Source organism: Otolemur garnettii, unplaced genomic scaffold (assembly GCF_000181295.1).
Source record: "Otolemur garnettii isolate 467f Iridium unplaced genomic scaffold, OtoGar3 scaffold00031, whole genome shotgun sequence".
NCBI lineage: Eukaryota > Metazoa > Chordata > Mammalia > Primates > Galagidae > Otolemur > Otolemur garnettii.
Window position 1 is genome coordinate 8843534 of NW_003852426.1, and position 17863 is coordinate 8861396.

Sequence of the window (17863 nt, forward strand, 5' to 3'; positions counted from 1 at the left end):
AGCAGAGCTGCTGTCTACCCTCAATAGACCTGTAATGTGAGCATGACAAAGGACTGTTGGAAAGCCTATGGATTTTAGGTTCATTTGTTGTTATATATAAATTAGCCAACGATGACTAATATAAGAACCCTAGTTTAAGAAGATCTATTCTAGATCTAGGAAAGTTTTTTGGCATTTTATCAGTCTTTAAAAAATGTATTCAATGCCTATATTATGGCAGGTACCAATCCTAGATAATAGGTTTTAACATTTTTGCTGATAAGAAAACTGAAGTCACACAGCTTCCAAGTAGCTTCAGGATTTGTCTCTATCTAAATCAAAGTTTTTACATTATTGGCTTTCAGGGCACAAATATAATTTATTTATTTACTAATTTGTTTATTATTTCATAGTAATATGAAGGTACAAACAATTAGGTTACAATGTTTACATTTGTTAGGGATAAAGTCCCTGTTGTAGTTGTGTCTTACACCTAGGAGGTGTGCCATATATCCTTACATTGTACGCATTAGGTGGGAACACACCAATCCTTCTCCCTCCACCCTCCCCCTCAACTTGAATTGAATTGAGTTTTGCTCTTAAGGTTGTGTGTTTTGAGACAGAGTCACTGTGTCACCCTTGGTAGAGTGCTGTGGCGTTACAGCTCACAGCAACTTCAAATTCCTGGGCCCAAGTGATTCTCTTGCCTCAGCCTCCCAAGTAGCTGGGATTACCAATGACCGCCACAACGCCCAGCTATTTTTTGGCCCGGGCTGAATTCGAACCTGCCAGCTCCGGTACATGTGGCTGGCGCCCTAGCCACCTGAGCTACAGATGCCGAGCCTAGCTAGCAAGTTTTTTAATTGTGTGGAAGGAAGCAGAAGAAGAATAACAATCATAGTTAATTTTTGAGATTTGCTATATACCAACCTATTGCTATTTGCTATATACCAACCTATTCTAAGAGTTTTACATGTAGTATCTAATACAACCAATATAATAAACTTTATGAGGTAGATACAATTATTCTCATTTTAGAGAGGGAGAAAACTAAAGCAGAAGTCCCATAACTGGCCCATCGTCACACAGCTATTAAGAGAGAGAGTGGGGCAAGGTGCTGTGGCTCACGCCTATAATCCTAGCACTTTGGTGGGCCAAGAATTGCTTGAGGGCAGGAGTTCAAGACCAGCCTGAGCAAGAGCTAGACCCCCGATCTCTACAAAAAATACAAAAATTAGTTGGGTGTGGTGGCACATACCTGTAGCCCTGGCTACTCAGGAGGATTGCTAGACCTCAGGAGTTTGAGGTTACAGTGAGCTATGATCACAGTGTTGCACTCTAACCCAGTGATTCTGTCAGAGAGAGAGATATATCCAAATCTGGATTTGTGATTTTGCACTCCTAAAACCATATTATGACAAAGGGTATATAGATTTTCTGTACATGAGCTTTTTTTTTTTTTTTTACCAGTGGAGAAATCTCTCACATCTGTAGTTGATGTAGTTGATTTACATGAAGCTACAGTTTTTCCATAACTATCACAGTACTCTTTAGAAAGAATGTTCTGTTATGAGATAGATACGTTTGGGGATTATGAATTATATAAACATCATGTATTGGCTCGGCGCCTGTGGCTCAAGCGGCTAAGGCGCCAGCCACATACACCTAAGGTGGCGGGTTCGAATCCCCAGCCCGGGCCCGCCAAACAACAATGACGGCTGCAACCAAAAAATGGCCAGGCGTTGTGGCGGGCACCTGTGGTCCCAGCTACTTGGGAGGCTGAGGCAGGAGACTCGCTTGAGCCCAGGAGTTGGAGGTTGCTGTGAGCGTGATGCCATGGCACTCTACCCAGGGGGATAGCTTGAGGCTCCGTCTCAAAAAAAAAAAAACATCATGTATTCTGCTATCTTAGGTTCACTGGGTAAAAAATAAGTCAACTTGATCTTGTGAAAATCATGACCATCTTCTCTGAACATCCCCCGATATGCTTTAATAGATGTAATAAAAAAATGTTAGTACATAAACGCTTTCATCTTTTAAAAAATTTTTACTGTTCAGGAAAGAGATTCGGCTCAAGTTATCTTTCAAGCAATGCAGAATGCTACATTCTTAAAACATAACATACTGCATTGTTTGAAAGATAATTTGTGCCAAACATTTAGCAAGTTTTATCTTAAGGGAAAGTTAATACCACCATTCCAAGTTGAATTTCATGTAGTGAAAGCACATGCAGCACTCAAACTTAGCTAAAGGGCTTACATAAAGGAGGACTTAAGATTGGTGGGGTGTGACCCTGATAGGAGATGATGAGCCTGAGAATTGAGTAGAAATGAGAATATCAGGGGTGTGAATTGCTTATTAATTCAAGAGCTGTCCTGTGGATAGAGGTAAGCGAGGACAAGGAGGGTAAAGATGCAAGATCATCAGTGGGTAGGAGTAGGAACACCCTTATGTGGTCCTTCCTCTACTCTCCCCTAACATAAAGGAGGTGCCAGTGGGAGTTATTTTTTTCTCCTGTTCTACGCAGTAAAACAAAAGATTGATAGCATGAGGCTTGTGAGTACAATTATAAAAACAATTAATGATCTAAAATGGGAATAACCTGCTGCTTTTCCTTACTTCTAAGTTCTCTTCTCTATTGTGTTGTCACTCATGTTTTTATGGATATTAGAAGCTGTAGATCTGGGCTAAAAACAAATGTAGGCTCCAGCTTCTCCAGCCGTTATACTCATGCCACACCTGTTGGAGCTATTCATGAGTGACACTAAGGACTAATGGCTTGAAAGGGATGTTTTTAGATAGTACCAAGGATCAGCTCTAAATAAACAGGTTAGAAGTTTTCTATTTTGGTTTTAGATTCTAACTTGCCTATTTTATATTGTCAGCTTTGCCTACTTTTTCCACAGTATACCTACCCTGTTGGTCATTTCCCGCCCCCCCTTGGGAAGGGTAACATTTTATTATTTATTAATTAATTAATTAATTAATTTTTATTATTGGGGATTCATTGAGGGCATAAGAAACCAGGTTACACTGATTGCATTTGTTAGGTAAAGTCCCTCTTAAAATTGTGCCTTTGCCTCTAAAAGGTGTGTCACACACAGAGACCCCCCGTTCTTCCTTTCCCCTGCTTCCCTCCCTCCTTCAGCCCTGTTGGTAATTTTGATGGTTGAATTGTATTTATATACATTATTTGTATGCACATATCATAAAATGCACATTTTGTTAGAATTAGGTTAATATAACAATATTTAGAAAACTTCTCCCCGCTTTTAATTTTTAAAAAAATTGACACATTTTGTGGTTAGACTGAATGGAAGTAAATGTGTCCCTTGTAGTACTAATGAATTGTTAGATACTTGCTATAATGCTAACTTTGTTAATTTATGCTTTGTAAAACTGTATAGTCTGCACAATAAATGCTGTATAAGAAACAAGCCTTACTCCAAATAATTTTTTTGCTAGTTCACACTTCTGAGCACTCGGCTCTATAGGTGCAAAGAGTCTAAGAACTTTATAATTTTGGTGATAAAGTAGATTATAAAATAAGCATAATTAACTGATAGGAGTAAGCTTTTGTCAACTTGATACCATCTCTAGTTGCCTATTTTTGGGAGAAGTATTTGAGGACATGACTTTGGTAGCCAATCTAATGTTATCTCCACTTTCAAATAAAAGTATACAACTTTGTGGCCTGAATCTGAGCAAACAGGAAGTGACTTGAGAGATTTTTTTAAGTCCTGTCAGGATCTCTTAACCTATGATGAGTTGTAAGGAAGAAAACTTTGATACATTCAGGGGTTATTTATAAAATCCAAACATCTTTTTACTGGCAGGAGTGCTTAATATTTATACTGTATGTAGAAGTGTTCTTGCTTCCTACAAATAAATTTCATAGCAATTTAAAATCTATTAATGTCTAAGAGAACTAATAAACTTCAATTTTGTGTGTTCATCAATATCCAATAAGTTAAATTCAGCAAATCTATGTTGTGTATTATGTGGCAGACATTTTGTTAGGGGCTGAGGTTACAGTGAATAAGACATTCATTCATCCAGAAATACTTAATGGAATGCCTTCTATGGTTGTTCTGAAGGACTTCCTTGAGGAAGTAGGGCTTATGTTAAGAGTTCAGAGATACAGCTCGGCACCCGCAGCATAGTGGTTACAGTGCTGACCACATACACCGAAGCTGGTGTGTTCAAACCCAGCCCGGGCCAGCTAAACAACAATGACAGCTGTAACAAAAAATAGCCAGGCGTTGTGGTGGGTGCCTGAAGTCCCAGCTACATGGGAGGCTGAGGCAAGAGAATCGCTTAAGCCCAAGAGTTTGAGGTTGCTGTGAGCTGTGATGTCACAGCACTCTACCGAGGGCAACGTAGTGAGACTCTGTCTCAAAAAAAAAAAGTTCAGAGATAGATAAGAGTTATCAAGATAAATATTAGGATAAAATCTCCCACATGCCAGGACCAGAATATTCCAGACTGAGAAAGAGCATGTAGTCTTTGAAAAGGCAAAAGCACTAGAGAATGCCTAAAGCAGGGAGGAGGGAGGAGGAGCAGTGGCTTAAGAAGAGACTGAAAAGATAGCCAGAAGCCAGTCCTTGAAGGGACTTCTAACTTTAGGGTTTTGATCTGATTGTAAAGGCAATGAGAGGTCACATAAGGGGTTAGATAGGGAAGTGACATTACCAGAATTTATTTTTTTACTAAATTTGTTTTTTACAGTCATTGCAATTGCATTGTGGAGGGTGGATTAGAGTTCACTGAGAGAAGATACAAAGATTTCAATTAAGATGCTATTGAAGTAATCTGACAGATGATGATGGCTTAGACTAGAGTAGTAATGGAGAGGTGGATGGATTCAAGAGATACTTAGGAATTGTAAATGACTAGACTTGGTGATTTTTAAGATATAGAATTAAGACGTGACAATGCAGAGTTCAAGATAATTCCAGGGCTTCTGACTTCAGTCTTTAGGTAAATGTTGGTACCATCCTGTGAAATAAGAGGAAAGGGAGAAAACAGGTCTGTTTTAATTTTTGAGGTATTCCTCAAAGTGTACAGATTAATGGGCATAAATAGGGAACACAGGATAGGAGTAATTTATCATTAGGACATATGCATATGGGTCACATGGATGTGTTATATGTGTATATTTCAACTTGTTTGAAAACACACAAAAACAAAACAGTATCAAGTATCAGTCTGTCTATTCTGAGATAAGTGACAGCAGTCTAATTTTTAAAGGGAAGGAATAATCCTGAGAGGGTAGGTGAGAATCTGGTAGGGTAAAGGTTTTTGGTTTTGTTTTTTAACGAAGCTGGAGGAGATTATTTGTGGCAGGAAGTTTAAATAAATCCCATCACATTAAAAAGATCACAATTTTCCCCACAAGCTAGGTTCCAGTTCTTAGAAGTAACCAAGTCTATAAGTCCATTGGTGTAAGTTACTAAAATTTTGTGATGGGAAGGAGTGGGTAGCTGTGTAGCTTTAGAAACCTAAAAATCATATATGAATAGAGGCTATAGACAATTATGGACATAAATTGGGAGGAGCACAATCCTGTCATACAATGCCTTGTGTGAACCAAACTCTTTAAGATTTGGGAATTGAATTTTTATTTGAGTTGAGAAACAAAACCCATGGCAACCTTTTTCATTTTACTTCAGTTGACTACTTGAAGTCTGAAATATTTTATGGTATAAAATACCAAACTAAAACTTCCAGTGGGAACATGGAGTTATAATCTGTGATGTATTATCTTGTGGCTTTGGAGACTGGGAATGGGAATATGGGAACCAAGTACTCTGTGCAGACTGCAAATTACTGGATTTTAGAGGCTGGGAAGGTGGTTGCCATGCTATAGTGGAAAGAGCACAGACATTAAGGCCATTTAAACCTGGGTCTCAAACCCCAACCTTGCCATACCCACTGTCCTGTACTGAAATGTGAGGATGACATCTACTACTCAGTTTATTAAAGGGGTAAATGAGAAAGTAAATACAAAGCTTTCTTAAGTTATATTGCAAGAAGTAGATCAGCTGGTAAGAGAAGAAGCTCAATGAAATCTAGTAGGTAATAGTGAAAAATTGGTAACTGAAAATGTGTAACAATAGTGAATTGATTTAATTGGTATCTCTGTAAATGGACAGACTATAAACTCATTAGTGATCATGCAGATCTATATTTGACAAAAAAAAAAAGCATTCATGATAGGCCACTAAGAGAAAAAAGTAGGTTACTAAACAGGATTAGAAATTAACTTATTTTCAAAGAAAGAAAGTGTAGAATAGTGGAATTCCTGAAATTCTTTTCTTTTTTTTCTTTCAATTTTTAGGTTTTTTAATTTTTTATTATATTTTTAAATTTCAGGTTAATGTGAGGGTACAAACAACCAGGTTACAGTATTTGCCTGTGTTAGGTAGAGTCGCTCCTGCAGTTGTGTCCCACACCCAAAAGGTGCACCAACACGCCTACATTGTATCCATTGAGTGGGGACACACCAATCTCCTCTCCTCCTCTCCACAACTTGAATTGAATTGAGTTTTTCTCTTATGTGGCCATGTCTAGATTGTCTACTGGCTTCATATTAGTATTGAATCCATTGGGTATTATTTTCTTCTCCATTATTGTAACACTTTACTAAGAAGAATATGTTTCAACTCCATCCAGGCCAATACGAAAGATATAAAGTCACTATCTTTTTTAAGGCTGAATAGTAGTCCATGATATACATATACCACAGCTTGTTAGTCTGTTCCTGGATTGATGAACATTTCGGTTATTTCCACATTTTGATGATTGTAAATTGAGTTGTAGTAAACAATCTAATACAGATGTCCTTATGATAAAATGATTTTTTTTCTTCTGGGTAGATCAAATGGGAGGTCTAATTTGAGTTCTTTGAGTATTGTCCATACTTCTTTCCAAAGAGGCTCTACTAGTTGCATTCCTACCAACAGTGTAAAAGCGTCCCCTTTCTCCACATCTGCGCCAGCACCTGGAACTTTGTCATGTGGGCTATTCTCCCAGGGTGGTTTTGATTTGCATTTCTCTGATGATTAGGGATGATGAGCATTTTTTCATATAGTTATTAGCCATTCATCTGTCTTCTTCAGAGAATATCCTGTTCATGTCTCTTGCCCAGTGATATATGAGATTATTTGATCTTTTTTATTGATTATTTTGAGTTCTGTGTAGATTCTGGTTATCAGCCCTTTGTCAGTTTCATGCAAATATCTTTTCCCATTCTGAAGGTTGTCTTGTCTTTTTGCTTTAATTGTTGCGTCCTTAGCTGTTCAGAAGTTCTTCACTTTAAGTCCCATTTGTTCATTTTTGTTGTTACAATTGCCACAGAAGTCATCTTTATAAGAGCTTTCCTTAGTCCAACATCATAAAAGTTTTTCCCACGCTTTCTTTTAAGACAGCAGTTCTCAATCTGTGGGTCACAACCCATGGGAACTGTATTAAAGGGTTGCAGCATTAGGAAGGTTGAGAACCACTGTTTTAAGATTTTTTATTATTTTATGTCTCAGATTTAACTCTTTAATTATCCATTTTGAGTTAATTTATTACTATTATTTTGTTTTATATATACATGTGTTTATTAGGTTTCCACTTTTTGCCTTCACAAAATTAAAAAGGCTTAAAATTTAATAACAACAATGCTTAAGATAAAGACTAGAAACAAAAACCTCATAAAGAATGAACGAAAATAAATACATTCAGAAAAGAAATCAGATAATTGCTACATCAAAATATTAAGCAATAATAATGCAAAGAAAGTAGCGTTCACATTGTCAAATAAGAGTATGTCTATTATAGAATGCTTTGACTCTGAGGTTCAGTATGGGGTGGGGTCATCAGTTAACTTCTTATTTTTTTCCCCAAAGTCTCAAAAAATAAACAACTAATATTTATAAATAAAAGTAAAAGATAATTTCAAAGAAACAGATCATGCCAAATCTTACAGACAATAGAAAAAGAAGAAATACTTGTAAATCATTCTACTTAATCTGGATATTAAGTAGATCCAGATATTAACACTTGATATTAAAATTGGAGAAAATATATTATTACAAATAATATATTTATTTATTGAGTCAATTTTTTTAAGTGGTGAAAGATGCGGATCCAGTTTAAGTCTTTTGCATGTGTTTATCCAGTTCTCCCAGCACCATTTTTTGAATAGGGATTCTTTTCCCTGCTGTATGCTTTTGTTTGGTTTATCAAATATCAGATGGATGTAAGAGACTAGTTTCATCTCTTGGTTTTCTATTCTGTTCCATATGTCTGTGTCTCTATTTTTGTGCCAATGCCATGCTGTTTCAATTACTGTAGTCTTAGAATATAACTTAAAGTCTGGTAGGGTAATGCCTCTGGCTTTGTTTTTATTACCAAAAATTATCTTGTTTATTGAAATTCTTCTCTAAATCATTTTTGTGTGTTCTCTGCTTTGAAGAAATCATAATAATTTGAAAAACAAATTATTATACTTCAGAAATGGAGGGGAGTATAAGTAAGCTAAGCATCTTGCCCTATCTGTGGAGTACATCTGAGGAATAACAACGGGACATAATGTATGTCAAAAGGGAGTTTTGAGTAGTGGCTCGGTAGGGTATAGTTATAGAAAGAGTACCAGATGAATGGGCTTGTTAGCAGGACAGGGCAAAGTGCTTTCATGGTGCTTCTGGGCTATTGAGGTGCATTTTATAAAAAGTAAAAAGATTGACCTGTCAAAAGTCATTCTGAAAACGGTGGAGAAAATCTACCCAGTGAGTACATTGACAGCCAACCCCAGGGATGTTACTGGCCATTTTGGCTTAGCTGGCACCATTAGTTCACTTCACCTTGTGGAAACATTTCATTTCTGGATACTAAAGTTCTCATAAGTGTCTTTGTTGAGAAATTATTTTTCCCCTTAGTGATAATAAAGCAAATTGCCAAAATCTTGAAACTCTTTGCTTGGTCTTAGCCAAAAGGCCAAGAAGCAATTGCTGTTCACTCTTGAATAGTAATCACATTTAATATTTGAAGTTTGTTTTCAGGTTTTGCAAATAACTGTTTTAGAAAAACTTTATTCCCATAAATTTCTCTCAGATGCACAGCTTTATTCTAAGTGTACATTTTTGGATACCATTAAGCAATTGATACTTGTTTCTATTTCTTTGACATTTGTTGTAGAGATAGAGATTTCTCATTTTTTTCATTTATATGAGAATTATAGAATAGCAGGTGAACCGACCTTTACTTTGTCTGTCTCAGATAAAATGGCTGTTTCTGGACCCTTTATCTGCACTGCTTTCCAGGCACACTCCCTGCCTTGTACTTTGTTTTTCACTTGTATACATGTAATATAAATGTGTTCCCCTTTATCTTTAGAATGGACTTCTGGTATTCTCTCTTCTGCTGTCTTTTTCTTTCTCTCTCTTTCTCTCCTCTCTCACCTTTCTTCTCTCTTCTCCATGCCAATTCCCCTCCCTACCTGCCTAGATGGTACAATGATCCAGTTTCAGATCTTTTAGATTCTTACAACATTTCTAATTAAATAGTAGAGATGGTTATGGGAGGGACACAACAATTGTTGATATAGAAGAGCTAATGAGATGACATGACATAGAAAAGAAAAACAATTATTTCACTATTTTTATTTCATTTATTTACTACTTTTTTATTGAAGATACCATATAAATAACATCGAAATAATAAGCCATTTTTAAAACATTGAAACATTAAAGAATAAGAAAGTAGCTATGTGAAATAAATACACAGAAAAGAGGCCATGGATGTTTTAGATCACAGATGGACATGACATTTAGTAACTCTGGCTACATTTTTGCTAGTGATGCTGGAAATGTGTGGGGTTGTGGCATAGAGCCCTGTAGCTTAGGTTAGTCTAGTGCTCCAATTCTACAGCCTCTGGTTATGATGATGACCACCATGGGCTTTGTTGTCAAAGGGACCTGCCCTTCATATTAACTAGCTATTAACAAATTACCTAAACAGTCTGAACCTCAGTTACTTTATCAACAAAATGATGTTATTTATACCTTCTTTTAAGAGTTTTCCTGAGGATTAATGTAAATGAGTGATTAGTTCAGTGCCTGGTACATAGTAATTGCATCATAAATAGCAATAAGCTATTAGGCCAGAGTATGTCAAAATGTGGTAATTCTGATGAGGTTGTAGAGCAGCAGTTCTCAACTTGTGGGTTGCGACCCAGAGGAACTATATTAAAAGGTCACGGTATTAGGAAGGTTGAGAACCTCTGTTATAGAGCATAATAGCAATGACTTCTCAATGGTTCAAAAGATAAGACTATATGGAGTTGCAAAGATCTTTTACTTCGTTGAACTGAGATAGTAAAGAATAATCTGTGCTTCATAGAGGAGTATTAGATTTTTTTAAGTGAAACATACAGAGAATATAGGTATTAATCACACTTGGAGGCCTACCACCAGCTTAAGAAATTAAAAATGATGTAATAGAAGATAACTGTTCTATTTATCCCTTAAAAGATAACCACTATCTTGAATTTGGTCTGTCATTTCCTTGAATGTTTTTTGTCTTGTAATTATTATTATTTTTGTATCCATAAACAGAACCTGACATTTTTAACATATTTAAATTTTTGTATAAATATTATAGTGTGTATATATCCTTTTGTAGCTTTCTTGCTTTTCTCAACATTTTTTTGAGATTTTTCTTTTATACTTGTACCATTATTCATTTAATTGCCAAGGGCATTCTGTTGTATAAATAAATATACTTTTATGAAATCTCTTTATTGCTAATAGATATACTACATAGCTTTGGATATTTTTGTGTGTATTTTTGTGCAGTTTTATAAGTATTCCAATATTCTCATAATCACACTACCTTCCCTTAAACTAAGAGGTAATCATCCTGAATTATGTTAATATTTGGGGGTTTTAAAAAAATAGTTTAAGAATGTGTCTCCCTCAAACAGTATATTTGAGTTTTGCCTATTTTTAAGGTTTAATAATCTACTTTGTTATTTAATGGCTTGCTGTTTTTTTCAATATTTTGGTTTAGAGATCATTCATGTTGATATATGTGGCAATAGTTATTAGTTTTTGTTGTGTACTTTATTCCATTGTTTGACTGTAGTATTATTTATAGACCTTTAGGTAGTTTCTGACTTTCTACTGTTGTAAACAATATATAATTAACATTCTTGTACATGCCTCCTTTATTGTGTGTGCTGAATTTCTCTCAAGAATGAAATGAATGGGGCTGGGCACAGTGGCGCACGCCTTTAATCCTAGCACTCTCAGAGGCTAAGGCAGGTGGATTGCCTGAGCTCACAGATTGGAGACTAGCCTGAGCCAGAGCAAGACCTCATCTCTAAAAATAGCTGGGTATTGCAGCAGATGCCTGTAGTCCCAGCTACTTGGGAGGCTGAGGCAAGAGAATTGCTTGAGCCCAAGAGTTTGAGGTTGCTATGAGCTATGACACCATCGCACTCTAGCAAGGACAACAAAATGAGACTCTGTCTCCACCCTCCCCCTGAAAAAAGAATGAAATGACTGGAGTATAGTTAATGTATATGCGTATTTATCTTTACTGGATGTTGATAAGTACTAATTTCATTATTGCCTAAGAATAGGTATCTTCTAATTTTATAATTTGATTTGACCCATGAGTTTAAAGTATATTTTAAAATTTGTAAGTATATAGAATTTTAAAATCAGTTTTTTAGTTTAACTGCTTTATGGTCAGGTAATATTGTCTGTACTGTACTAATCGTTTTGTATTTATTGAGACTTTTAGTTTATATCCTACTGTATGTCAAGGTTTAGTCAGGTTTCAGTCAATTTTATAAGTATTCCATGTTTGAAAATAATTTATTCTCTAGTTGTTTGAAAATAATTTATTCTCTAGTTGTTGTATACGCAGGTCTACATATGTGTACTAATCTGTAATTTCACTAATTATTTTGTCTGAGAAAGGAATATTAAATTTCTAATTTTACTAATTATTTTGTCTATAGAAAATTTTTACTATCTAATACAGCCATTTTTACTTCCTATACAGTTTGTTTAAACCACATGGGCTTAAACTTTCGAAAGTCCACTTATATGTAGCTTTTTTCTGCTGAGCACAAATCAAAAACACCAGATACGAAACCTGCATATACAGAAGACCAGTTTTTTTTTTTGTTTTTTTTTTTAAACGGAGCCTCAAGCTATCCCCCTGGGTAGAGTGCCATGGCATCACAGCTCACAGCAACCTCCAACTCATGGGCTCAAGCGAGTCTCCTGCCTCAGCCTCCCAAGTAGCTGGGACTACAGGCGCCCGCCACAACACCTGGCCATTTTTTGGTTGCAGCCATCATTGTTGTTTGGCGGGCCCGGGCTGGGGATTCGAACCAGCCACCTTAGGTGTATGTGGCTGGCGCCTTAGCCGCTTGAGCCACAGGCGCCAAGCCAAGAAGACCAGTTTTTTATATTCACTCGTTCCACAGGGCTGACAGCAGATTTAGGTATATGCAGTAGTCCTAGAACTAATTCTCTGCGTATATAGAGGGGGCAACTATGTTTTGAGGCGTTAGTGAATTATTTCTTTTACCATTATATAATGATCCTCTTCACATTTAACAGTGCATTTAGCCTTAAGGTCTACATATTCTGACAATACTCTAGCTATACTGGCTTTGTTTTCATTTATATCTACTTGCCTGGAATGTTTTTTAAAATACACATACATACGTATAGTCATCCTTTGGTATACATGGGGGAGTGACTTCAGGACCCAGGCCTTTACCAAATCTCAGCACCCTCAGGTTCTGCAGTCCACCCTGAGGAACCTGCTTATATGAAAAGTTACCTCTTAGTATAGGCAGGTTTTGCATCCCATGAATCCTGTACATTTTATGCATTTGGTTGAAAAAAAAATCTGTGTATAAGTGGACCTACACATTTCTAATCTGTGTTGTTCAAGGATTATTCTTACATAAAATTTTTCTTTATTCTCATGTTTGTGTTTTTAGTATGTCTCTTGCACACTGAATATAACTGGACTTTAATCTGAATTTTCTGTCTTTTAGCTAAGTTTAGTTCATTTACATCTAGTACCATTACTGATCTGCAGTATTTATACTTATTTCTACCATCTTATTATGTGTTTTCTATTTGTCCTACTATTTTATTGTGCTGTCCTTTTTCTTTGGAAAAACTTGAGCAACTTTTCTTTGTTTTTTTTTGTTGTTGTTGTTTGTTTGTTTATTTTTGAGACAGAGTCTCATTATGTTGCCCTCAGTAGAGTACAGTGGCGTCATAGCTCACTGCAGCCTCAAACTCTTGGGCTTAAGTGATTCCCTTGCCTCAGCCTCCCACTTAGCTGGGACTACAGATGCCTGACACAAGGCCCAGCTATTTTTTGTTGTTGTTGTAGTTGTCATTGTTGTTTAGCTAACCACTGAGCTATGGGCACCGAGCCTAAACAACTTTTCTTTATTCCTTTTCTCCTTCTCTTGATTACTCTTAAAATTTTAACATTGCTTCTTGGCTTTGCAGAGTCAAACATTAAATTTAATCCAAAAATTAAAATTAGTGTTTCTGCCATCCTGAATAGTATGAGAACTTTGGAAAACTTTACCTCCGGGCACCTTCTACCAATCTTCTACGTTTTTGACCGGAGTTTTATTTCCTTGTTTGTTTTATTTTTATTTTTTTGAGACAGTCTCATTTTGTCATTCTCAGTAGAGTGCCTCGGCATCATAGCTCACAGCAACCTCCAACTTTGGGGCTCAGGTGATTCTCTTGCCTCAGTCTCCCAAGTAGCTGGGACTATAGGTACCCACCACAAGGTCTGGCTATTTTTAGAGACAAGGTCTCGCTCTAGCTCAAGCTGGTCTCGAACTCGTGAACTTTGGCAGTCCATCTGCCTCAGCCTCCCAGAGCACTACTAGGATTACAGGTGTGAGCCACTACGCCTGACCTTATTTCCATGTTGTTTAAAAATCATCTAAATTGGTATTTATTATTACTGCATTTTTAAGTTGTTTTCTAATGCTCAGAGACTGTGAGCTCCTTAATTAAATTGACTTTCTTACTCTTCCTTTTCAGATTTTCAAAAGAAACAACCAGACGATGATTCCGCTCCAAGTACAAGTAACAGCCAATCAGATTTGTTTTCCGAAGAGACCACCAGTGACAACAACAATACCTCGATAACCACGCCAACTCTTAGTCCCAGCCAGCAGCCTCTTCCGACAGAACTGAATGTAACTTCACCGAGTAAAGAAGAGTGTAAGTACCCAGATCTTGAGAGGTAGTAGGGACAACAGCCTAAAACTTGTATCATGAGCTTCTTGGTAATGCCTAATCCCAGAAGAAAGGCAGCAGTTCTTTTAATTCAAGATAAGTGTTCACATATAGGGCCTAGGCTTAGCAAGTTGACGAATAAGGTTCAGCCATTCCGTAAAGTGTAAGGTCTTCTAAAAGATAGCCTTTTGTATTAACTGTCAAAGTAAATGAAGTTTTGAATCAGCCCAGAGCACTGGCTCTCAGCTCTGACTGCATGTTATAATCCACAGGAGATTTTTAAAACAATTTTAATATTCACCATTCTCCAGTTCTAATTTAATTGGTCTTGTGGGAAGCCCAAGGATCTGTTCCTTTTAACTCTGCAGAGAGTTATAATGTGCAGCAAGGGTTTAGAATCCCTGGTCTAGGAAACTTAAGTCTGATTTAGAAGCCTTGGATTAAAACTTTATCTCTGTCATTAACTGGGCCTTGACTGTTTTTGAGCATTTGTTTGAGATAACATTGTGTTTCGTAGAACATAGGGTACTTAAAGGGAGAAGGAAATTATTTCTTTTACTCTTCTGTAAGTCTTCAATGATAGAAAACTCTATGTGATTTGGAAGTTCATCATCCACTTCATTTCTTTAATGCTATAACAGTCTATTTTGGAATGTAACTACAACTGATAGTACTTGTTGAAAATTATAGAGATACTGTGATGTGTAGAAGTTTTGCCTTTTAAGAGCTTTACTTAAGGTTGAAATTTAGTATTTCAAATTTTATGAACAACTAGAAAGAAATATGGTATATTAGGATGTTCTGTCTACTAACTTGAAAGGGTTATCAGATAACAAATCTTTATCTACATCTGTCATAAACAATTATATTTGGTAATACTGAGAACATAAAATAAGGAAAATAATATTCCCTGCCCTCAAAGAATTTACTATTTAGCAGGGGAAATTAAATATATTTGTTATAGGATGTCAGTTCTCAACCAGGAGCAATTTCCCCCATCTCCTCCCTGCCTTAGAACATTTGGTAGTGCTGGAGGCCAAGAATGCTGTTGAATATCCTACATTGCATAGGACTGCTCTCCACAACAAGGAACTATCCAACGTGACAATGTCAGTAATGCTGAGGTTGAGAAACCCTGATACATGTTTGCATACATCCACATTAATGGTCCTTAAAGTATCTTAGGTATTAAAGACAAACACTTACAAAGAAAGACATTGGCTTGCTGGAGGAGGTGATATTTAAGGTGGATAGAAAGTTGTAAAGAGAGGTTAATCTAGACAGAGTAGAATTAGCTGTGGAAGAATACTGCAGGGAGTTCCTCAATGGCTTATGACTCCTTTGGGACCATTTATGGAGGAAAACGGAGGACAAGGCTGGAAAGGTAAATTATGGCCAAGCCAAAGACTTCAGTCCCCGGCCAAGCAATTTGGATTTAGGTAGTAGTCATGATTTTGAGCAGAGGAAGTCACAGTTCACAAGGTGAAATGTAATGGTCATGGAGGAATAGAATATTAATGTTAGCAAGATCAGTACTTTCTCTTTTTTGTGATTAAGGTATATGGAAACCCAATTCATAATGAAAAGTTACTTTATTGATTCATCATAACAGGGGTTAAAAAAATACCTCCATTAAGCTAAAACATTTTCTCTATAGGCAGACTTTATATGGGAAACCAATCCCTAATAAGTATTTATATATATTTTTTGTTTTATTTATTTGGGATTCATTGAGGGTACATGGAATTAGGTTACAATAATTGTGTTTGTTAAAGTCCCTCTTATAATTGTGTCCTGCCCCTGAGAGGTATACCATGAACCTCCATCCCCTTGTACTAGCTCATCTACTGCCTACTCAGAATTGAGTACATTGGATTCTTGCTCCTCCATTCTTGTGATGCTTTACTAAGAAGAATGTGTTCCACCTCAATCCCGGTTATTACAAAAGATGTATATTCTCCATCTTTTTAAATGGCTGAATAGTATTCCACGGTATACATATACCACAGCTTGTTAATCCATCTTAACAAGTATTTAAATAGCAAATAGCAAAGTATGGAGGGAGCAAGTAGAGTTAAATGAGTTTTTAATTGAGTCAGGCTCAATTAAAGTCTGGTGTGCCCTAAGAATATACAGAAAAGGCTGGTTTTTCATTCCTTTCCAGATTCCATCTTCACACCTCTTTCCCCCAACCTCTGTCATAGCTTAGATCTGCCCTGAACTCTGGATCCTCCTAAGACCCAACTTTTCTTGTTTCTATAACCTACCTGTTTAGGCTACTACTATAGACTGCTCTATTTTTTCCTTTTAATATATAAGTAACCTACAATTTGATTGTGATTGTCTAATTGTACCAGCTTCAGATCTATCTCTGTCTTTTTGGTGACATTGGGGCTTTGACGCATTGTGTGGAGATTTGCCAATCTGAGAGAAGGTGACAACTTAAGTATGGAGTCAATAGGTTAAGCTTTGGGGTTACCTGAGATTGCCTAGGGTGAGATCATCCTAGGATAGATGCTTGAATGAAAACTTTAATATTTAGGGGAAAAAAGAGATAGAAGAGGCAACTAATGAAGTCAAAGAGAAAGCTAAAGATAGTAGTCAAGATCTCTAAAGCCTAGAAGTAAATGTCAGCTGAGAGTATGAGCTTCAGTAATAATAATGATAATTATGATGAAAATGTTAGTTCACATTTATGAAGTATTTGCTATAGTCTAAGCACTCTTCTAAGCTGTTTAGATGTAGTAATTTTTAGTTTTCAGTATAGTCTATGATGGTAGATACTTTTTATTATGCTCAATTTTATAGAAGAGGAAGTGGAAGCATAGAGAGGTTCAGTAACTTCCGCCCACAGTTACAGAGCTACTGCTTGCTATTGGAGCCCATGTTCCAGTATGGTAACTTCAATCCATAGTCCGTGTTTTAGGCACTGTAGCATAAATAGCATTGTGAAAATGTTGCTGAATGGAAATGAGGCATTTGGTTTTGGAGATCTTCAGGATGACTGCCCGAATAAACTATTTAGTCAACTATTTTAGTTGTTTTTGTATTCATTTAGCATTTTTGGCTACTATATGTTTGGCACTAGGTTAAGTGTTGGGTACAGAAATGATGAAGATTAGGTTCCTACACATTAGGAAGTCACCATTTCAAATACATATGCCTCTCCCTGAGATTCTGGTTTGTTCTTTCAAACAGGTGCAAATAGAATTTTGGGGTGGAAAGGAGACAGTAGCTAGTAGTGGTTTATAAAAGCATGTCATTTGTAAAACCTTTAAGTGGGCCTTACTACCTCACCTAGTTTGAAAGCAACTATGCTAGAGATGGGTGCCAGCTTTTCGAGGATGAGAAAAGTAACTCAGGTTCGTTAAAGCTGTTAGGGTAGTTTATAAATCAATAGGATATAAAATGATTGCTGAGTAGATTGCTAGGTGGGATTGGACAGCCTGATTCAGTTATACCTTGCAAATTTCTTTAGCTATATGACCTGCCTAGAAGAAGAAGGATGAAGGAAGAGGCACAGGAAATTATCTATGTTAATATTTACTATCTATCTTCAAGGAACCCTAAATTTTTTTTTTTTTTTTTTTTTT

General features: G+C 36.4%; 1 protein-coding gene across 1 annotated transcript in view; it reads left to right on the forward strand.

The window, feature by feature from the left end:
* ZFAND3 (zinc finger AN1-type containing 3) overlaps positions 1–17863 on the forward strand; it is a 376393-nt gene that overhangs the window by 273032 nt on the left and 85498 nt on the right. Inside the window, exon 3 of the mRNA XM_003789161.2 lies at positions 14073–14255. Coding sequence (XP_003789209.1) covers positions 14073–14255 — 183 coding nt within the window. The remainder of the gene's footprint in view (positions 1–14072; positions 14256–17863) is intronic.